The 22,279-nt window shown below is 45.5% G+C and overlaps 1 protein-coding gene across 4 annotated transcripts in view; it reads right to left on the reverse strand.

The window, feature by feature from the left end:
* Positions 1–22,279, reverse strand: part of LOC104367169 (discoidin domain-containing receptor 2) — a 60,724-nt gene that overhangs the window by 16,694 nt on the left and 21,751 nt on the right. For all 4 annotated transcript variants that reach the window (XM_042786835.1, XM_042786836.1, XM_032999812.2 and 1 more), the window contains exons 2-7: positions 15,356–15,493; positions 10,990–11,092; positions 8,528–8,756; positions 4,726–4,873; positions 4,411–4,516; positions 1,495–1,681 (exon numbers count right to left, since the gene is read on the reverse strand). In XM_042786835.1, the coding sequence (XP_042642769.1) occupies positions 1,495–1,681; positions 4,411–4,516; positions 4,726–4,873; positions 8,528–8,756; positions 10,990–11,092; positions 15,356–15,419 (837 nt within the window). In that variant the 5' untranslated portion in view covers positions 15,420–15,493. The remainder of the gene's footprint in view (positions 1–1,494; positions 1,682–4,410; positions 4,517–4,725; positions 4,874–8,527; positions 8,757–10,989; positions 11,093–15,355; positions 15,494–22,279) is intronic.

Below are 22,279 nucleotides of genomic sequence, written 5' to 3' on the forward strand. Positions count from 1 at the left end.
GCTGAAACAGGCAACATTTAATAAATAATGAAGAATAATTTATGCTAATCAATACAGCTTTGTAATTAAATACTAAATGAAGTAGCTATTTTTGAGCTATGTGTTTTGTTGATCAGGATGGCTGTGTTTACATGACAGACTTTTCTAAGGAGTTTGATTTACTCATTATAACATCTGACTCCAATTAGCATAGTATGAACTCATGAATTATATTAATTTGATTAAAAATTGTCGAATAGTAAGTCTTACAAATTTTAAGACAAATTCTTCCCCAGGCATTTTTCTAACAAGAATGTATTCCTAGCTTAAGGTTATTTGCTTTTTCAATGATCTCAAAAAAAAAAAAGCAGAATCACTAGCAATAAAATCAATTAAATGGAGAGAAAAAAAATAATCAGTTTCCCAAAATAATCTGAGGTTTCCAGGACTGACTCATTTCAGGATAGTGAGTTTGGGAACAAAATATAAGTGATGCTTTCTACACTGGACTTTTATGCTGAACGCCAATAACTTTGAACTGACTTTTAGCATGATACTAAAGTTTTAATGAACACTGGCTCCTTGTGCATTGGCTAGGAGGACTAATGTGATCACAAGATTCATAAACAAAGAAGAATTGTCCAAAAGCATGAAATTGGTACCATTCTCTTATGCAGTTTGATGGAAAGCCTGCAATCAGTTCCAGTTTCTATACCTCCAAAAGTACTGGCAAATAAAGAAAGGATTGGAAGATAGCGATAAAAATTACCCTGGATCTCACAGGGAAGGCATCGAGAGGTTCAGCCAACTTAGTTTACTGAAGCAAAGACTAAGAGAGTGGTTTAATCAGAGTGTAGAAGCAAGAAAATTTTTGAGAAGGCAGGATTCTTATTTTTGCCAGCAAAAGCAGGCTAAGAGCCAATGGTTGCAAGTTAAAAATAGACAAAATAAAACTAGGGTAAGTAACCACCAAAACAATTTACTTAAGGATGTGGTAGGTTCCCCTTAATTTGAAAACTCTACAAGAAAAGCCACCAATCCTTTTTAAAAGATTCTGCTGTTTACTACAGATGCAAAGTTCACTCATCCTGCTGGGTGTTTATGTAATTTCCCACAGCACAAGCACAGACTGAGGCATCCAGAGAAATCTTTCATCAAAATGGAAGCGCAACCACATTCCTTTACCTCAAGGGTCAGGCAGCCCCTAGACAGTAGTAAGTAGCCTACATCCTAAATCCATCTCAGCTGCCTTACCACTGCTTCAGGTGTCTGCTTTTTATTCCTTTAAGCCAAATACAGAGAGTGTCTGAGCTCTGGAAAGGCAAGTGGTCCCCTGCTTCACCTCTCCACATTGGTAAACTTGGGATATCTCCTGCTCAAATTCTGCCTATGGTGAACGCTGCTGTCAGGCACTTTGCATCCTCCTGCTTTGGGAAGATGACCCAAAGGGGCAATCTGGAAGCACCCAGACCCAAAGCCTGCTCCAAGTTGCTGGAGAGGGACAACGCCGACTACCTTCATGGAGGTGAAGTTCCGTGGTCGGTCAAACTGGAACTCCATTTCAACAGAGCCCGTGCTGAAGCTCTCATTCTTCCAGCCAACATAGTCATAGCCTGGCCACACACGGTACTGGTGGCTCTGCGTGAAATCGTCCAGTCCCAGCACACCGTCCGTCAGTTGGCCCAGACCGCCGTACAAGTGCCTAGCAAGAAAGAACCAACAGTCAGGCAGAACACTGGCCAGGAGAGCTCAAAAGCGAAAGCACACAGGTCCTTTAACTGGCACCAGAAAAACATTAGTTTATTTGCCCTTCCCGGACAAGAACTCACTCCCTGTTCTCAAGCAACATCCCCTTTATTTTGTTCAGGCGGGGCTTTTAAAATCTTTCTCTGCTTGGGAAAAGGCAGAAGTTTTTGCATTGATATCAAGCACTGACAGCAAATCCAAGCTACAAGCAAAGTCTCTTGAGATCGAAAACTGAGACTACAGAAAATAACACTGTATGCTCTCCAGAGAGCTTTAATCGCAGCATTTCACCATGGAGCTCCATGGGAGGAACACTGCTCCATCCTGTCCTGGGGGAACCAGTGGGGAAAGATTTCAGGCAGGCACAGAAAAGCAGGAAAGGGAACAGTGAGACCAAGGGCAGCTCACCCAGCCACAGCCAGTTCTAACTGGGATCATTTCTGGCATTGCTCCTTCTGCAAGAGAAGAGCGTTATCAGCTCCTTTTCTGAGGCTGAACAGACACTTTGCCCAAGACCCTGACTCATTCCACTTCCTATCTGAGAGTGCAGAGCCCGCTGTAGTTTTTCAGCACTGTCCCAGAATAGAAGATGCCAGATGTGGTACTGATACAGGGCCTAGACTCCAGACCCACCTGGCTCCTGGGAGCCATCCCTGGCATGTCCCTTGTCCTGTAGCAGGGAAAGTGCAAACAGTTCATGTGTGTAAGTGCCTGAACTTGCTCCCTGGACCGGTTTCATTCAGCTGCCTCTAGGCAGTCTTTGTCACCCAGGCTGGGCTGCTGCTACATACACTGAGGCTCTGCAAGTCCATTCCAGGTGAGCCCTCCTGCCACTGGAATTCGCACAGGTATGCATGCCTTTGAACTCCAAAACAGGATTAACAGCTGGAAGAGGTAGACTCCTGCTTCCTGGCCAGCCAGGCACATGACCTAGAGGTTAAGTAGTTTGAAAGAGTCCTTGCTTAGCATGTTGGGTTTTGTGCCTACATCTGTAGCTCCCTGACACTCCCCAACAGCCCCAGCTTACTAAGCTAGTGCTGAGCAGCTAAGTGCAACACCTACACCTTTCTGCACATAAAAACTTTGTTTGATTTTTAAATATCCAATTCCTACCATACCAATGCAGCTCAAAAGCATCAGATAATAACTTATAAAGACATTGTTACCCAGTATCATGCAATATCCTACAACCATGAAGAATGTACTTTCCACACCATTATTTTAACCTCCAGCATGATAAAAGACAAGTAAATTCACAAAAATCATCTCTAAGCATAAAAAAATTGTAGGCAATGGTAAAAATTTTCAGGAGATTAATGACAACTGAAACAGGACATATAATAAAAGCACCTTAAGTCAGCAGATATCACCAGGTCACCAAAGAGATGCTGTCAGATCACTTATACATTCCTGCACAGGCAGGGATATGCTGCCTCAAAAGGATACCAATGTCCAGATTTGTCTACGGTTTCAAGCCACTGAAACACACTCAAATCTCTGTTTATAGCAAAGAAAGTGGCCACACTAAATGTCTGAAAGTTCAGCCAGTTATTTGACAGTTTCAATACAGACTGTTAATGAATTCTCCTTCCATGAGAGTCAACTATTGGGTAAGCCAGACACACCTCAACATGTCAGTAACATACCACCCTACCTATCCTCAATGATGTGAAAAATTAACAGACCTTGTAATGAGCTGTCAAAATCCAGTCACTTTAGGCTTTTTGACTCCAAATTGGAAAAGCATCATACCCAAGAAATCTTTACAGTGAGTAATCAGCCACCTTCCTCTCATACCACATTGGCAGTGGGGCCTCTGCTGACCTGGAGCTTCTCATAGGGAGTGATGCAGTTTTCCAAGTTGTTTCAAGTCCATCAGAGCTTTGTTTTCAAAAACAATATCTCAAATCTGTCCAGAAGCTCACAGGTATCAAGTGCAGGCCTAGAGTTCAGGTGTTGCGCACTTTCTCGGATGCCCAGTTTACCCTGGAGACCTCCTGCAACAGTTTAAGATGCAGTCTGCTAGAGAATGCACTTCAGATATCAAACTGCAGAAGCAACAAAGGCAATGAAGAGGGGAAGGACCTTCATCTGCTCCAGGGACACTGGGACTGCAGAGGTAGAAGGTCCAGCCAGCTCTCCCACTCCAATCTGGGGCAACAGAAGAGTAGCAGCACCTATTGATCTGCAATAACTATGACAGCTTAAGGCTATACCTGAACTAACAAAGAAATCAGTGCAATGGATATTGTCACAATTAGAGACCAAGAGCAATGAGGACTTTAAGGCAATCAGATACACCAGGACTATGTCATCACATCATGTAAAGATGGCATCTGTGAACAAAGACAGCACTTAGCTGTATAAAGTCACACTCTTCTCTTTAAAGAGAAGCAGCAACAACTTCCATTAACAAAACAAGTATTTCTTTCCTGCCAGCCTTTGTCAGCTGGGGGAAATGAGTCTTATGCATCCTGAGCCCATGCCCTCCTTTAAAGGAGCAACTAACAACATGTCAAAGGGCCTGGAATAACAAAGCCATGATGCTTTGGAGAACTAGTAGACTAGCTTGCAGCTCTGGAGGTCTCAACGAAGTGTTTGGGATACTAGATACTAGTGAGAGGGTAAGTAGAAAAGAAGAGATAATTTGCATAGTGACCGAGAGAACAGGACGCCTTCTCCCACCTGCGCTCCTGGTAGCCATCATAGGTCGAGTCATTCAGATAAACGATGGGGAAGCCAGGAGCCGCTATTGTCCCTCCTTCGGGGATGCTATAGGATGCCAAACCATCTAAAAAAGAAGGCCATATACCTCAGAAATACAGCAGCAGCAGCCTTCCATCATCTCTGTCCGTATGATCCTTTTATTTATGATGTGGACCAACAGAAGCAGTTCCATGGGCCTGGGATTCCCTCTGCACACGTGGGGACGCAGGTGAGTCCCAGTCAGCATTGTGTAAGGACTACTTTCCAGTGACAAGCATGGAAATTGCTACTTACCATACCAGACACAGCCATAGAGCTCCACTCTCATACAGACAGTCATTGGCATCTCCGTCACAGGAATCACCCGGATAAAACGTGCAATGATGGGAGGCCGAAGATCTTTCAAGACCACATCGTAAGTATCAATGTTGCCTTGGATCACCTGGAGAAAGAGAGCGCCTTAGCAGCAACTTCTCCCTATCGTGCTGTTCATTTGTTCAGTGGTGTACTTGTATCCTATCATTTGAGACTGGGGTGGCTTTCCCCATGCAGTTTCTGCAGAGGTTAGATGCTGCTGCTCCCCTCCTCCTACCTGGCAAATGGCTTACAGGGCGAGGGGTGCTGCCATCTCACCTCCTGTCCACTGCAGACCCATACCAGGCAGTACTCCAAGGGAGCACAAAAAGACAGGTGGGAGATGAACGTACGTGTGAACCATACATTGCAGAGAGCTCCAGTTACTAGTACGTAAACTCTTTCAAGTGAGTCTCCATGTACATTCTAACAACAGGTAACTAGGCACTTGACCTCATCACTAGTTTCCTGGAGGGTCCTGATGTCCTTTCTCTAGAAGCCAACAAAATTCCAGAGGTGTTGCAGTGTTTGGGGTCTGAAGGTGCAAGCAGCTGCACAGCAGATATCTTGAACTGAAGTGATCAGCACAGTCACCCCATCCTGATGAAGTGCAGCCTGATTTGGCAGGGGCTTTCAGCCTCCCCTTCCCCCCAGTTTCACTTTGGTTTTGGGAACCATCCACTTTGACAGTCTGTGGAAACAGCTGAAGCTGTCAATCCCTCAGCAGAGGACACAAAGTGCCTAAGATATTTTTTTGAAAGGATATTGACCTAGGGAAACAATAACACTTTTGACATCAGAAGTCTGAATTACAAGTGTGAGGGCTCCTGCTCAAAGATACTATTGGTGGGAAGGATGAATCAGAGGCTGAGGTTACCCCAAAACAACACATCGGTTGCAACTGTTGATGTATAGGCAATTTAAAGATGAGGGAGGCCAACAAGGGAGCAGAAAGGTGGCTTTCCTCTTCATGGCAGCAGGGAAGATCTCCACAGATTGTGTGGCTGGAATGTCCATTGAGAAGTGAAAGACCTTATTGTATCACAAAAAGGAAACCACTCAGAAGACTGCATCTCCCTGAACAGCCAGCTACATCTGGTTGTCTACTGGACTGCACCAGGATAGCTGTAAACGTTTCCTGCACCTGGTCGGACAGCTCTACAAAGGCTGTCCCGGGAGTTGATCAAAGAAAACAGAAGGAACAACAAAAAGTAAGATCACTTCCTCATCCTCTGCAGATTAAAAGCCTGTTGAGGAGCTGAAACCTCTTAATATCTCTCTTACTAGGAAAACCACACATGAGTTCTTCCAACAAAGTAGGAACACATAAGTAATCCTTGTCTTCTGGAACAAAGTGGCAGTAATTAACCCTTTCAGCTGTCAGAAGGCCTAAAACAGAAGACCTGGAAGCCACCTAGGCTGGCTCCACAACACCTTGCTGATAGGAGATAAAACCTAAGAGGAGACAGCACATGGCAGACTATCCCACATCATCATCACAGAAGTTGGACAGATCCTCTGGAGCTGACTGTTTGTCAGGGCATCTCTGAGATCACAGATACATCAAGCCAAAAAGTCCTAGACAAACACAGTGCTGGACAGAGGAAGAAAGCTGCAGCCATCCCCCTCAGAAAAAGCTCCATAGTGGAAGAACTGAGTTTTGTCTGTCCTGTACAGACCTCAGAGGCAAAAGAGAAGATGCACTTTGCGTAGCACTTCCACAAGGTGGGGTTGCTGCTATTGAGTTTGTCAGGGACAAAAAACCCAAAGTGAATCAGCTGTGTGTGGAACAAACTCAGCACCAGTTTCCAGTCCCAGCCATTACTGATGCCAATGTTCCCAACATCGAGAATGATGTGGAGCTGCTGACAAAATGCTGCAAGTGATTGACGCCAGAAGCTGATGAGGGAACAGGACTTAACAACACTGTGCCATGCAACATTAGTGCCAATGGAGAGGACTGTCCTTAGCTGGTGTCAGAAACATGGGGACAGCAAATTGACTCTGCCTTCACTGGGCAAATTCAAGCTGGAGATGACTTCCCTGGTGAGGACCAGCATGCGCTACATGTTTGAAACTCAGCGGCACAGTGAAGGGATTGGTTTGACTGAAACCATTTGTGTGATCCCCTTGGACAGAGACATGCCAAGATGGGCTCACATAGTCACGCTCAGAAATATCAGTGATTGGGCATCTGTCAACTGCAGGACCGGAAGAGGCCTTCCTAATGCATACAAATAAGTAGATTAGGATCTTGCACTTCATTCCAAGATTTGTATGATTTTACAGAACATTTTTACCAAATTATTTGACCAGACAGCAGTGCTTCTGAAATATGGACTCACTAATGGAATATGCCCCTTACTGGTGACACATTCCAAAGAACGTGTTTTATGGAAAGCCATTTCTCAGAGAAGCTGAAATGGCAGGAATTGCACCCATTGTGTATATCCAGAGCTGCAGGAACAGAGGAACAGAGGCATCTTCTCTAAGGATACCAGGAAGGAAAACTTTTTGGTCTCATGTGATGGGGAACAGGTACACACACTGACAGAATATATGTGGACTTCCACATACACAGAACAGAATAAAGGATGGCTCAAATTACAGCATCATACACAGCTGAATATATACTTATTATGGCCTAAAAAGGAGATCTTGCAAAAACTGACCCATACTAAATTATAACATCTGACACTAATACAGTCCTGAGTGCCTGAGAGCACTGCTCTGCACAGGACTGGGATGGGAGACAAAAAAGCACTTAGCTGCTTGTGGACAGTGTAACCAATTGAATTCTGGTGTAGCTCAAGATGCAGACAGACTTCACCTAAGAAAATACTGATAATGAACAGTTAGGTCCATGGAGTTTAAACTTCTCCTCCCATCCTGCAAATAGTGTTTGTAGCACACACCAGAATGTAAGGGATGGGCAAAATAATAGTAACGGCCAAATAGCTGATCAAAGCTCTGAGTGAGCAAATCATTCGTTCATAAGCTAGAAGCTATTACCTAATACTGCAATACAGACCGCACTGCGACTTCCAAAGCAAGAGAACACCACCACACCCAGTACCCTTCTAATCTGGCTTAGGTCTTCAGACTCCACAAGCCAGGCTGAGGCAGGGTGATCAGGTCAGATGAGCTGCAGATGAGAGAAGGGGACTCCTTCCGAGGGGAAGTTTAACAAAGGCTTGTGAACAAAGCCCATCCAGTACTGAGCTGCATGCTCAAGTCTGAAGATAGCAGGAGATAGCTGTGGTGAGCTGGGAAGCCTCTTTGAGCATGTGTACTCAGCACATTTCCTACCCTCTAAACTCCTTCCTCCTCAATGCTCCAACACTGCACAATGCTATCAGACATCCAGAAGCTCATCTTCATTCCCTGCCACCCCCTCCCTTTTTTTTAATCACAAAGCAGGCATCTGCTTTGCAACTTCCAATTTAGAAGTAAGTGTCTGGCTGGCAGAGGGACATGTTTTGACCATGTACAGAAAGGTAGTGAAGAGCCAGAGTTTTCAATCATGGCAATGGCTGAGATTTGGGGGATCAGGTCAGGGGAATAATAGTCCAAGATCACAGCAAACACAGGACTAAGGCAGAGGATGCCGAGTGCCTGAAAGGGAAGAGTCAGGATAAAGTACGATGCACTAGGCAGTACGTAGAGGACGTACCTTTTACAGTCTAGTTCTCTATGACTTGACTTGTGGTCTGCTCTATGATTCTATTCCTACTACACTCACCTTCCTGCCCTGACGATCTTTCCAGGAGATCCAGCGCTCTCCATTGCGGCTATAGTCAAGTCGGTAAGCACGAGCAAATTCTTTGCCTGTGGCACGGGCATGCCGTCCCTGAGTCCCAATCAAGGTGATGAAAAAGAGCTTGTGCAGGTCAATTTGAAGGAACTGTACATCTTCGGGTTGCAACAAGCCAGCCGGACACCAGGCTCCATCCCCCTCTTCCCTTTGTAGCCTGATGGGAAAACCACACACATTAAAAAATGTCACTTCCAAGCATCCAACCTTCCCAGCAACTGAGGAAACACCTTGAAATTGAGAATTGTGAGAAAGAAACAAAATCAGCAAGTGAGACCTGATAGCAGACTACCAAATACCTCTCCCTCTCAGGGTGATGGTCAACTGAGTCTTAAGTCCTGTAGCCAGTTTTGCCCTGTTCTGAACAACTCCCTCAGTTTCAGATAACTTTCATTAACTGTTAGAAGTAACTTCTTTCCCAGTCAACATACTTTCATGTTGATCAGAAACAACTATGCTACTCAGTAGGTAATTGCATACTACAGGCTTTTTAGCACCTTGCTGGTATAGTGCATACTCACTTCTAAACCCCATACACTAATTTCTGAGCCTCTGCCTGACCACCTCCTACAGCTCTAAGAAGCACAAAGAGGAGCTATCTTAAAAATACATTTTAGAAAGAAAAGCTCTGCTCACCTACAAATTATTCTGGGTCATCTTAACACACCTTTCACATTTCCTTAATTCAGAGTTGCTTGTGCAGACACTGCTGGGTGTACAATATGAAGATCTCTGCTCCAAAGTTGAACATTGTGGCACCAGCTGCAAAGGTTAAGGCTTTTATCCTCAGAGATTGCATGCCCAGCAGAGTGCTACAGATATCAGCAGGTGGAGCCACTCAAGGAAGCACTGCCTTACCTAGGCTTCTGAGCCTCAGCTCGGCTAGCCACAGGGTAGTGAGCTTTAAACGTGAAAAATTTATCCAGACACAAAAAGACCACGTGGACCTTTTAGCAACAGGGACTTCTTAGCAAGCAGCAAGCCCTTGAAGTGCTCTCGTCTGTCAGATAGCTATCCTGTCTCTAATTGATGGGATCAGTGAGTGCCAAACTCTGTTCATCAAGGAAGGCAGCACCCACAAGACAACAGTGAAGGTCAAGGCACAGGCTACAGATTTTTGTCTCAGGTTGGTCACCTGTTTGTGTAAGACATTCTTACAGCGAAGTAGTAAGCAAAAGAAGTTATTAGAAAGGCAGGAAGGGTGACAGAAAGAAGAGGGACAGAAATCTGCATAGGACAATTATGACCTCTAACCAAATGCAATCAGCTAGAGGGTGCCTTTGTGTCTTCACCCTGTGGACATCCAGCTGCCCTAGCAAAGGGATGATGGTAACAGATGGTAAGTGATGCCTGAAATATTTGCAGAACTAGAGATAAGCCATACCTTGGAGAACAAAGTCTCCCAGCTTTCAGATCCACAGGCTTGTTCAAACTCCATTAAAACACATGACACTCAGCATCTTTGCTCTACCACAGACTGAAATTTTTTAAAAAAAAAATCGAGCAGTAGGAGCATTATGATTTTGGACTGCCCAAATCCATCATAAACATATATGTAACAGTTAACCTGAAATTCATATCTGACTTGCACCAAAACTGTAGGACTGTTTGATATCATCATTATAAACAATTCTAAGGGAACTTACGTTTGTAAGTATTTTGTGAATCATCAGTTAGGAGTTTTGAGTGAAATGACAAAAAAGAGAAGTCAACCTTATGAAAAAGACTGTAGAACTACTGTTTCACATTGAAAGAAAATCCTTTAGCTGCTTTTTAACAACTCCTTAACTCTGCTATTTCCAGTATTTTGAGTCAAAGTGGACACAGCCCATTTCCTCAATAAGATGCTGTTGAAAATCTCATCCTCATAAATGATTTCCTACGATTTATTTTAAAGCACTCTACAAGAATCCCAGGGGCACTGTACCTGGCGGACCTGTAAGTCACAAATCCATTAGAGATTTATTCACAGAACTACAGGAAGATGAGGGTTGGAAGCAACCTCTGGAAGTCTCTAGTCCAACCTCCTGCTCACAGCAGGGCTAACTCTAAAGTGACAATGTGTTGCTCAAGGCCTTGTACAGCCAAGTCCTGAAAGCCTCCAAACACTGAGATGTCAGCACCTCTCTGGGTACCTGTCCCACCACTTCATTCTCATGGGGAAGGATATTTTTTTTTCTTAATATGGAATCAGAATTTCCTGTATTACAGCTTGTGATCATGACCACTGTTCTCTTGATCTTTCACTATGCACTAGTTAGATTTAATACAGAAGCAGTGAACAAGCTAAGTAAACAGGTTTCTTCAAGGGTGAAGGAACTTACTCCTTAATCACATACTGGATATCTAGAAGAAAAAAGGATTATATTTTTTGCCAGAGATGAACCTACCGTGCATACTGGGGTCCTGTGGAATCGTACCACTGGCTGGAAGCAGTGATGTCTTCATCTCGTATCGTCCCTTCATGCATACCCAAAGGGTAACGGCATATGGCTGAAAATGGAAACAAACAAGTAAAAAAAAAAGGAAATATCAGTACCAATTCTTTCTAAAACACCAGGTAAGTTTTAATTAAAAGGCTATCATGCATAGGGAATAAACAAAGTAATGATAAAATAGAGAATGCAAATAAAAAGGATGAAGTACTTCATAATTACCATAAACTGAAAATGCAAGTAATGAAATACACTCAGTATCAGAGTCCTGACGAGTCAAAAAAACCTTTTAAAGAAACATTTTAAGAACATGAAATCCAAAACCATACTAGTGTTACTGGTTGCATGGATCTATTTTACAATGAAAAAATATTTATCAACAATGATGCTACATAAAAAGGAAGAATTTGTTAGATGATTTTTCTTCTGGAATAAAATGAATGCTTGACTTCCATTCAAACAGGAACAACTTATTTTCACCAGTCCAGTGGCAAGAAGTTAAACAGCTTCTATGACAGGTGACTAGACTAGTTTATGAAACATCTGCTCTGTCACTGCAGGTTAGAGCTTATATTTGAGCACAAGCCCCTGCCCAGCCACACTGCCCCATCCTGGTCTGTTCCCTGCCTACAGCCTCAAGCAGAGCAAGCATCTCCCTCCAGGCACAAGAAGACTCTCAAACTTGGTGCCTCCAGGGACTACAGACACAACTGGCTCAAGCCACAGAGCTCTGCAAGCTCAATACAACTCAATGCACCAAAGACAGTGCAGGTATATCTTACAAATCCAAGCTGGACAAGCTTTCTCCCCTGACAAGTTTTAAACATGTTTTGGAATATTAGAGATGTTTCAGAAAACTCAAAATCTTAACATGTTCATTAAGACTAAGTACTCAAAACAGGCAAGATATTTTTGTCAGACTGACATCAACAGCAGATTAAAAAGAAAGTTATATGGGATTAAATCATTAAACAATTAAAAGACAAAAAACATGGTCAATGGTAAGTCCCAGAAAAAAAGGAAGTGGACTTCCCTATAGATTTTTGGTCTGTGTTCTGAGCTCCCAGACTCCCCGCCATAAGAGCCCCAGCTCCTCCCCTGCCCGCAGTGACACAGGCAAGTGCCAGCACATGCTCCAGTCCCCCCAGTGTCGCGCGTCCCGGCTGGCATCCTCACCACCATGCTGCCGTACCAGCAGGTCTGCCTGCCTTTCCCTCAGCGAGGGCCATGCCTTCCCTGTCTTCCTCATTTCTGTATCTCAGGACTGTCACCCCTGTACCAAACCTGAATAAAGCTGTTTGCCAGGTTCAGAAACTACAAGAAAAGACAGAGGCGTGAAACCCACCTTGTTACCACCACAGAGAATAAACCACCTCAGGCCGAATAACTGCCTGCAGCTTTCAATGTAGCACCATTTGCAAATCGAAGTTGTTTCAATAGGGTTTGGCTGCAGATGTTCTCAAGTACAGTATCAAATGAATATGTGATGTTCTGTATTCCTAAATAATCTTGTAAAGGAGATGAGTGGTGAGGTGACAGTGTTTGCTGATGATACCAGAAAAAAGCAGTTATGGAAACATACAAAACAAACTAGAAAGCACCATTACACCACTGTGTGTATTAATGGTCAGACACCAGTCAGATATGGAATAGAGCTCTTTATCCCATCAGAAGGCAGAGAAGGCAACACAGATTATGCAAAAGGACAGTAACAGCCTCGTTACAAAAGAGATTACTGAAGTATGATAGATTTATATCCTGAACAATTACTCACTATCTCTCAAAATACAAGAACCAGGAGGCATCAAAAGATCAGGTAGCTGAGTTCAAAAACAATATATGCATCCTTAATCTATTAAACACTCTACATGCCAAAGGTTCACATGGATTCAAAAATCAGATAGACAACTCACAGCTACCACAAGCAAATACACAAGTGCTAGCTCAGAAAGCTCCTGAGCAGCAGACTGCAGCGAGCTGAGAGCATACCTGGGGTAAAGCACTGCTGGGTGCCTGTCCATCTGTGCATTCTTCCAGAACCAACAAGGATGGGACCCTGCTGGAGCCACCACACCAAGCTGGATGGGCCTCAGATCTCACCCTGAACATTCATTCATACATCTGAGGTTTCTTAAGAGGCCTGTTTACAGAAGAATTCACCAGGAGGCAACTGGTGTCTGGCTAGGATCAAGCATGATGATTGTGGCTGCTGAAAGCCAACCACGAGATCTAATCCTGCTCTGATTCTGAACAAGCTTAGTAATCTAAACTAGCCTCAACTAGTCTTCACTCTTACCTGTCCCACCACAGACCAGTACATTCTGATTATTGCTGGAAAGAGAATAAAAACACTGCAATATCTGAAGATTTTCCAACAGGGTGGGGTCATCATCTGAAAGCAACAAGTGTTTCTGCAGTGGAGTCCTGTCTGGTCACACCTTATTTAAAGGTCAAGTGCAAACTCTACAGCAATCCCAGATGGTGAGCTAGCTGGTTGGGAAGGACTCTAGGGGACCAGGACTTACTGCAGACCTTAACAAAACTCATTTATTCACAAAACCAGGGCTGGCAGATAGACACCAGAGTGTCCCTGGCACCAAGGGATGCACTCTGGGTGGCTGTTGCTTTCACCAAAACAAGCAGCATGAGGCTCTCACCAAAATGCACATCTTTTCAAGCAAAGCCATCCTTGGGTTCTGTTTTGATGCCACCAGGACTCCTCCTTAGATATCTCTGACCCTTTACTACGCATTCAGGGGACACACTCACCTGCCAGGCAGACAGGATACATTGAGGCTGAAAAAAATGTCACAGCTCATCTCTGTTAGTGAGGTCAAACAACTGATGCCAGGCAGGACTCCACAGGATCCTTCTGACATAGGTCTGAAATCATCCATAAATCAGCCCCTTTGGTTTAGAAGGCAATGCAGAAGGTGCTTCAGACCACTCCTGGAACAGATCAGGAGGTCAAGATAATCCATTGAGCCCGTGGGCATTGCTGCCAAGGAGCATCAGCTGGGCTATGGGTGTGCTAGAGTCTGGGTGGGAACAACAGGGCACAGACCCCTGGGACAGAGAGACAGCTGAGCTGTGGGACCTGGGAACGAAAACTGCTTGAGGAAGTCACAGGCAGAACTGAGAAGCATGAGCAAAGCTACATGCTTACTTCTTGGTGGAAAAGACTACTGCAGGAGGGTGGGACCACGGCCCTGTGCTCAGAGCCCAGCCCACCTCCCCGGATCTGGTGACCAGGGAGCTATTCCTGCTCCTTTGAGTGTGCTAACCTCTGTGCTTACCACCACCACCAAAAGGAATCTGGGTGACTGACCCTCTATCCACTGTCTTCCCTCTTCTTCCACTAGGTTTTGATATCCTGAACCAGATGGCAACCCCAGCTCAAAGTTGGACGTGTAGGGGACACGCAGTGCAGAGAACAGCTGAGTAACAAGGGGGCCCAAGAGTGCCTGCTGAGCTTCCCCACGGGCCTCGCTTCACCCCAGGCTGGCTGCAGCACCACCTCAAACCTCTGAAAAGACCCACAGGCCAGTGCAGGGTCAGAGCCAGACCCAGCCAAATGGCTCCAGAGCCAGACCCAGCAGAGCAAACGAAGGCCCTCAGGCTGCTTCACCACACCTTCAGCCAAGCTGGAAAAGGATTAGTCTCATTTATTTCACAGACTGTCTCCAGCACAAACCATCTCGCTATGGGGACTTTTGCAATATATTGCAGACCATTATCTCACTCATCTCCATCATGATTATAACTTGCCAAATCCTGTAGGATAAGACGTCATGCCCTCCACAGGGACTCATAGGCTCATATCCCTGTCTCCACCCCAGCTTTGGGCCAGGTAGAGTTTTCTACCTTTCCTTCCACACTTCTCTCTCCAGAACCCCTCTTGCTGGCTGGAGAGCTGTGGCTTATTCTTTGCTGACTAGTAATTTGCTTTCCAGAGTGAGCACAGTATCTCTGAGCCAGTCTAGACCCAGGTTTGTTCTGCAGGCCACATGGTCAAAGTGATGAAGGAATAATCAGAGCTCAAAACAGACCTGCTGAAAGCACAGACCTTCTGAGTGGGCAGAGAAAGGAGTATATCCATGTGCCTGAGCCCTTCTGGGACTGTCAGGAGAGGTATCCCACCCCAGCACACCTTTCAAGGAAGACTGACCATCTCAGCGCAGAGGAAGGCATTCAGGAACTACATTAGTGATTATATTTATGTACATTCATATGCATTCACCATGAGAGTCAAAGAAAGGCTGAGAACAAGCATATGAAAGTTGGGCAACCAGATTCCTCTCCCAGCCTGGCAGCTCCCTACCAGGGTTGACTTCGGTGCCAGATGGCTCAGGCAGTGAGGCCAACAGCAGCATGCAGAAGATCATGGTAGCAGTCGGAGGTGCTGCGCAGGGTCAGATGGGTGCGAGTCCTTCAAAGACAGTGGCTGCCATCTACATTTCTGAAAGACAAAGCAAAGAGAGAACATGAGAGTCCCCCAAAGACAGGACTTCTCGGTGCTGCAGACTTGCTATACTGTCATTGCTTTGTGATGGGTTAGGCAATCTTCCATGCCTTCAAGAGTGTCTTTACCTCAGCCCTACTCTGACCCATTCCCCTGATCAGAGGCTTAGTGAAGAACTAATGATTGCCTGACTACCCATACCATCTCTACAGCTATTAATGAAATTCAGCTTTTAGGAGCTCAGCTACCATGACTACTGTGCGGACATACTCTCTTAACTGCTCTTAAACAAGTCCACTGCAAAGTAATCTCTCCCCCCACTGATTCTTCATTTTCCTTATTATATTAACAAGTACTGAAGCTGTGCCTACAGCTGGACAGTCCAAGCAGACTCCCCAAGTGGGGCTTATCCACCCAACACACACCTCTCTCTGCATGAGCTGCTTACTCCAAGTAGCCAAGGGGGCACTCTGTAACTTGTCACGCAACCTTAAGATAAGTGTCTAAAACAGGGTGAAAATAATCTCTACCGACATGTCCACATTTCTGCCAAAAGACCATGTGCACTCACATGCAAGCACACTTAATTTCCTGTTTGGAAACAAGGAAAATAGCAAAGGGCTTAAACATTGGCAATTTCAGTGGAAAGCCATGATAACACCTAAAGGGACACAAGGTCATATCAGCAGTTATGTGAATTCTTTGTGTCCTACAAAGAGCCTTGGGAGGTTCCCATCCTGGAAGATAGCTTTACAGAAAGCAGGTTAGAGGCTCTGTCTCATATCAAAATGTCAGAGGAAAAGAAAACAGAACAAATCAGTAAATGACAAGTTGCCAGGACCAGAGGGTGTTTGCTCAAGAATCCTCAGAGTTGTAGTAATAAAGGCAAAATTGAACGTTAGGATTTGTTAGTAAAGGAAGAGAAGATAAAAAAGGGACGATCACTATGCCAATGCGCACATGCGTAGAAGAGCATCAGATGCCATTATCTCAGAGATCTGTAACAAAAGGCTGTATTTTTTTCCACCCAACATAATTAAATTGTACAAGTCACAGCCGTGAGTTGCCATGGATACCAAAACAACTGACTACATTCACAGCAGAAAGATACACCATGGCTTCTTAAATCTGAAGGTAAAACCTTTGGCTCAGGAAATCCCCCAGCCACAGATTGCTAGACACCCAGAAGCTAAATCGGGGTTAGAATCACTGAGGCTTGCCCTGTTTTTATTCTCTTTCCTAAAGATTTGCTACTGGCCATTGTCCCTGCCGGATTCCATCAGAACAGATGGCTCTGAGCCTGAAAAACAACTAAGTGCCTTCTTGGGAAAAGAGCCAAATACACATGCAGGAGGGGAAACTAATGATGAGTGGATGGTGCCCAGCTGTGCTGTGCCCAGCCATGCAACAATGCAAGCAAAACAAAAAAGACCTTAAAATTACCAGAACCCTTCCCTGCTTCAGTCACTTCTTGTGCCCCATGTGAGCACCTCAACCAAGGCTGGGAGGAAGGAGACCGCAAGGTTCTGTGATTTTGTGGCACCTCAGGCACTGCGTACGCAAACACAAAGCACTGGAGAGAAAAGGCAGCCCATATCTCAGCAGGAGGGTCTGGCAATCAGAGGTTTTGCCCAAGCACTCTCAAGCTATGTGTGTATCCAAGGTTGTCTTTCACCCCTGAAATGGGGGGGGGGTGTGTGTGTGAGTGATCTCAGATACAAACATACCAATTCCCACCATCCCATGATAGACTGCAAGTACCATGGTGCAGAGAATTCTTGCAGCCATGCAGAAGGACATTTTGTAAAGACATTTTTGCAGCAGAATCTGAAAACAGGCCTGGTGGATGTTAATCTATACAGGTGATTTGTTAGGGTGCCCTGGAGGCTCCCAAAGCAGGACTGACAAGGGGAACTGCAGAGGGTCCAGTACAAGAGGAGACTGTCCTCCCACAGGACATGAGAAAGTGCCACGCACATCAAGGCTTTAACTTTAACCACATTCCTGGAGGAGGTAATGGGAACAGAGAGCTGTTTGGTGGTATATGGAGTGCCCTGACCATGACCCAGGTGTCTGCCCAGATCAGCTGGGCTATGTGGGTGTAACCTGGGCTGGAGAAGATCCTTGCCTTGGGTTCCCATGCCGGACCAGCCACTGAACAGAGCTGCAAGTTGCTGAGGAGACCCTGGCAGGAGAACAGCAGCTTGGAGACATCTCCCAGGTGGCTTCTCAGCTGGAGGTTTAAAAGCTGCCAGCTGTACTGGAGGCCTCAGATGGCAAAGGGCAAGCACACATACAGTCCACACCCTTGTCACCCCGGCAGGGCCTAGTACAGAGCCTGGCAAACAGGGAGGGAGGATCAGGCATCTGTAAAAGCACAGGCTAGCTCCCACCAAAACACACACTCAGATTTCCCTCTAACTTGGCCAGGGTTAAGGGAAAGGGTGGCCAGAGAGTACTGAAAGTGCAATCATACATGGCTAGGTGAGGACCAGAGCCCGCTACTGAAGCGGAAAAAAAAAAAAAAAAACATGAGAGCAACCCTAGACATCACTAAGTGTTCAAATGCTCTGGCTTCCCATTTGATCCAAAAGCCCAGCAAAGAAGGATCAACAGCAGCGAGGCAGACACCTGCAGCAGAGCACTGGGATGAAGGAGCACCCATCCTCTGCCATCAGCACAGAGCTCACAGGCCAGCTTAGATCAGCAACTGCCCTGAGTGAAAAGCACTAAGCTGAGTCTTAAGTGTAAGGACTTTGTCTTTTGACATGGGTAGTTGTGGTAAGTTTATCATGCTCTCAAAATGACATGCAAGTTATGACAACAGACACCAATGTCACAGCAATATAATAATGTGATGTGTAACACAAAGAGCAACATTATCTCATTCAACCAGGTACAGACCAAATACCATAATTTAAGTACCTATTTGCTTTATACAAAGCTCACACCATGTTCTAAATCACACCGATTGTATTGCCACACAGCCAGTCACATCACCTAACTGCTTGAATACAGCGATCAGAATGTAAAAGATAACAGGAGGGAAGAGGGAATGAGGTGGGGACATGGAGAATCACACAGAAATGCCCCAAGTACCACATCAGCTCCTGCCACTGAGCCAGCAACCAGCACTGGAGGAAAGCCATGGGCTGGGGTAACACCCTGCTGCAGCCAGCACCCTGTGAACCCAGGGCTTCTCAGGGCTTGATGGGCATGTGGAGCTCAGCAGGTCAAGCAGCAGTGGTGCAGCTTGTGGGAACTGCAAGCCAAAACTGGAAAATGTGACCAGAGACCAGCCTGACCTGCAAGAAAGACAAGGAAACCTTCAGTGCTGGCTCTAGAGCTCGCCTGGCTGCAGCTCTATGCTGACAAAAACTGGCTTTCAATTTGGCCCTTGCCTAAATAGCATCCGTGATGAGCCGGATGAAGCCTCTCAAAACGTGTCTATCTTCGCTGATGACAGAGGGAACCTAAATGACTGGTCTGGACTAGCATCAGTTCCATGTAGCCACAGCTTGGCAACACAAATCTCACCTCTGTATGTGAGAGTGGATAAATATTTACAGCAGTTCAGCCCTATACAGGGACCCCAGAAGCTGGGTTCAGACTGTGCTGGGCTTGTTCCTCCTACCCCGCTTGGTTCCTGGTCCTAGACCACCAAAGTGCATGTTTGTGACTCCCAAGAGAAGGGCTGCACACAGGGAGCAAATAGTGTCATTTCTCATCTAGTACTCTGCAGCAGCTGTTATTCCCTTGAGCAAGGTCACCATGAGTGTTTTTCACTCATCTCAATCTAGAGGAGCCTCAGCTCTGCTCAGGAGCTTGTACTACTGGAAATCACTGTTTGAAGAACTACTGATGTTGATTTCTGCTGAGTCTAAATCTCAGCTAGTAGTAGATTGGATTTCCAAACTCAACACTTCCCAGTGCTAGAACACACTGGAACATACTACTAGATAGAAGCCTCTGCACAAACTGCTTGGAAATCATCATCTTAATGTTTTTTTCTGGGTAGACAACTTGGTAACTTTTCTTTGTAGCTCTTTCAGTTGCATTAAGTCCCTTGCTGTACTCACACCCTTCTTCCTGACCTGCCCACACATACACAGAAAGTGCCAAAACTACAGCACAAGCCCAAAACCAGCAAAAACAGGATTAGCAACATCCTCACAGAGGCAAGAAAGTGTTAAACTCTGTTCTCAGGACTGAATGGATCAAGTTGCTAATTGCTAACAGCTGGCTGCAGGAGAATAAAATCCTGTTACAATCATTGTAAGAGTGGAAAAAAAAAATCTACTTGCTGAAAAACTCACTAAGAAATGCAAAAGAGGGCAGTTTTTCCCAATATACCCAGTAGATACCATGTCTAAAAAGTCAATCCATCTCTCTGCAGAGAAACAGCTTGCTGTGACCCAGCACTGTCCCCAGCACAGCATGGGGCCTGCGAGCAAAAGCACAGTGGGCACAGGAGGGAGCTATTCTTTAGTGATGTGCATGAAGAAGGTGGGACTTGGAGCTCCTCCAGGTACTGTTCTCCCTCCAGAGATCCATTATGGAGGTCTGGCATGTTTGCAAGCCTCTCTAGATCCCAACTGAAACAGGCATTTGTTTTAACTGGTTCCTTCGCAGATCATTACCCTGGAGTGGGACCTTAGGGTTTGCTGCTGGAATCCCATTACAGATGCCCAGCACTGCGCCAAGAAACTCCAGTCATGATCAAGACTCACAGCTGTATGATGCACTCTATGTATTACAACAGGATCTACCCTAAATCAAAGTATCCTCAGAAGAGGTTCAGGAATGGTCAGGAGGACTGGACTGTATCTCCTAGCATTCCTAAAGGAATTCAAGGAGGAAAGAGCAAAGCAACTAATCGAGACAATATCTGAAGTAATAAAGGCTGGAAAGCATGATTTCCATTTCTGTGGCTCCACACCGATGGTGGAACATTTCTTTGCCTCAGAATAAATCTGCAATACCCCAAATGCAGCAGTCTTCCTCTGCAGCACACGCTTACAGCCCATGCAGCTCCAGTTTGGGCCAAAAAATTTCCTGATGAAAACACTCAGCAGAAAGGATTCCGATCACATCTTCAAACATTTTGCTTAGTTTACAATTCAAATACTTCTTTGCTGCTGGTATCAATTTTGTTTTAAGTGGGCTTTGAAGCCCCAGTCATCTCCTCCCTGTACATTCCTATTTACCAGTAACAGATTCTGCCATTGCAACTCAGCTGGCATCATGCTAAGAGTGCATGGGGACAACAATCTTAAGGACAAGCAGTAGCTTCTAATGAAGCCAACTTTCATAAGACGGGAAAAAGCAGAGCAGGGATGCTAGCCTGACAAGACAGCTACCCACTCTCGGGTGAACAGATGGGACCAGTATCAGAACAGCTATGCTGCCTGTGCGGGAGCCTTCAGAGAAGGCAGCAAGTTTTCCCTTTGGTGAACTCCGAGCGTGGTCTCTGTGGCCTTCACTAGACTCAAGTCAACCAGGTAGCATGGGGAGAGGTCTCTGCATGCCACACAGGTGGCACCTGGACAAACCAAGTGCAAACACCGACACCAAAAAAATCAGCACACTAACCAGTAACAGGGGAGCTGAGCAGCCCCAGCAAGATCCTGGCAATGAAGCACGAGGCTGCAACTGGAGATCTTGGATATGGGCACCAGCAGAGATGGCTTGAAAGTTCAAAACCCCATGGCACTGTCAGGAATGTGGTGGGGGATGTAGAGAAGGAACAGTGACACCACAAGCAATAGCCAGAGCAGCAACATGGCTGGACAGATAAAAGCAACCAGATTTTAGATGAAAAGGTTAGGTTAATCACGATGCATGTGAGAAGACAGAGACAGCAACAGGAAAAGTGAGACAGGAATAGGCTCCAATGTGATCTTTGAGGTGGTATTAGGGGACTTGTCACCACAAGAGACAAAAAAGAACACATGGGATTAAGAAAGGGACCGCAAGGCAAGGGAGTGGCACATGGGATGGGCACAGGGACACCACGGAGCTGGGTCTGAGGCAGTGGCAGAAGAATGGGAACACTGAGTTACTTTGTGGTCACCCTCTTGAGGTGTGGGTAATAGGATTGCCCTGAGGCTGAGGAAGGTTTGAACCTTGTTTTCCATGTTGTAGCCAAACATCCAATTTAATAGTGCTATTCTGAAAAAAAGTGACACCTCAGTCTTGCTGCATTTTAGGAGAAAAATAGCATTGCAGTCACCTATGACACAGCCATTTAACACTGGGAGAAGGTTCAGCCCATGGACTCAAACATGAAATGCCTTACCTACAGCCCAGAGAAAGGTGTGGGTGTTTTTGCAAATGAGTTGGAGACCCACAAATCTTCCAGCATTTTCCCACTGCTTGTTGGCCAGTCCCACAGGAGTGGAGTGCCCTTGGTTTGTGAAACTGCACAGAGCACTTGTGTCACAAAATCAGATTTAGGGATAAATGAACAAATGTAATTTAATCCATCAAAGTAACGAGGCCAAAATTAGAAGCCATTAGAAAGGCAAAGCTAAAGATAAGGAAATGCAATTAATTGTACTAACAATGGGTGGTTCTTAGATAATCCAGAAACATAGCTACCCTTCCCCACCAACCCTAGGGCAAGGCACTTCCCAAGACCCAGGCAGACCTGCCAGGCATGTCCCAACTCTACACAGGGCATGAACACACCTGTGCCCAGGAACCCTAAACCCAGCAGCAGGCGAAAGCAGAGCCTCATGCATTTCAGCAAGCCCTCCAAAACACAGGTCCCCTCAAGTCAGG

This window comes from Tyto alba, unplaced genomic scaffold, assembly GCF_018691265.1.
Source record: "Tyto alba isolate M040663 unplaced genomic scaffold, T.alba_DEE_v4.0 Super-Scaffold_11, whole genome shotgun sequence".
Taxonomy (NCBI): Eukaryota; Metazoa; Chordata; class Aves; order Strigiformes; family Tytonidae; genus Tyto; species Tyto alba.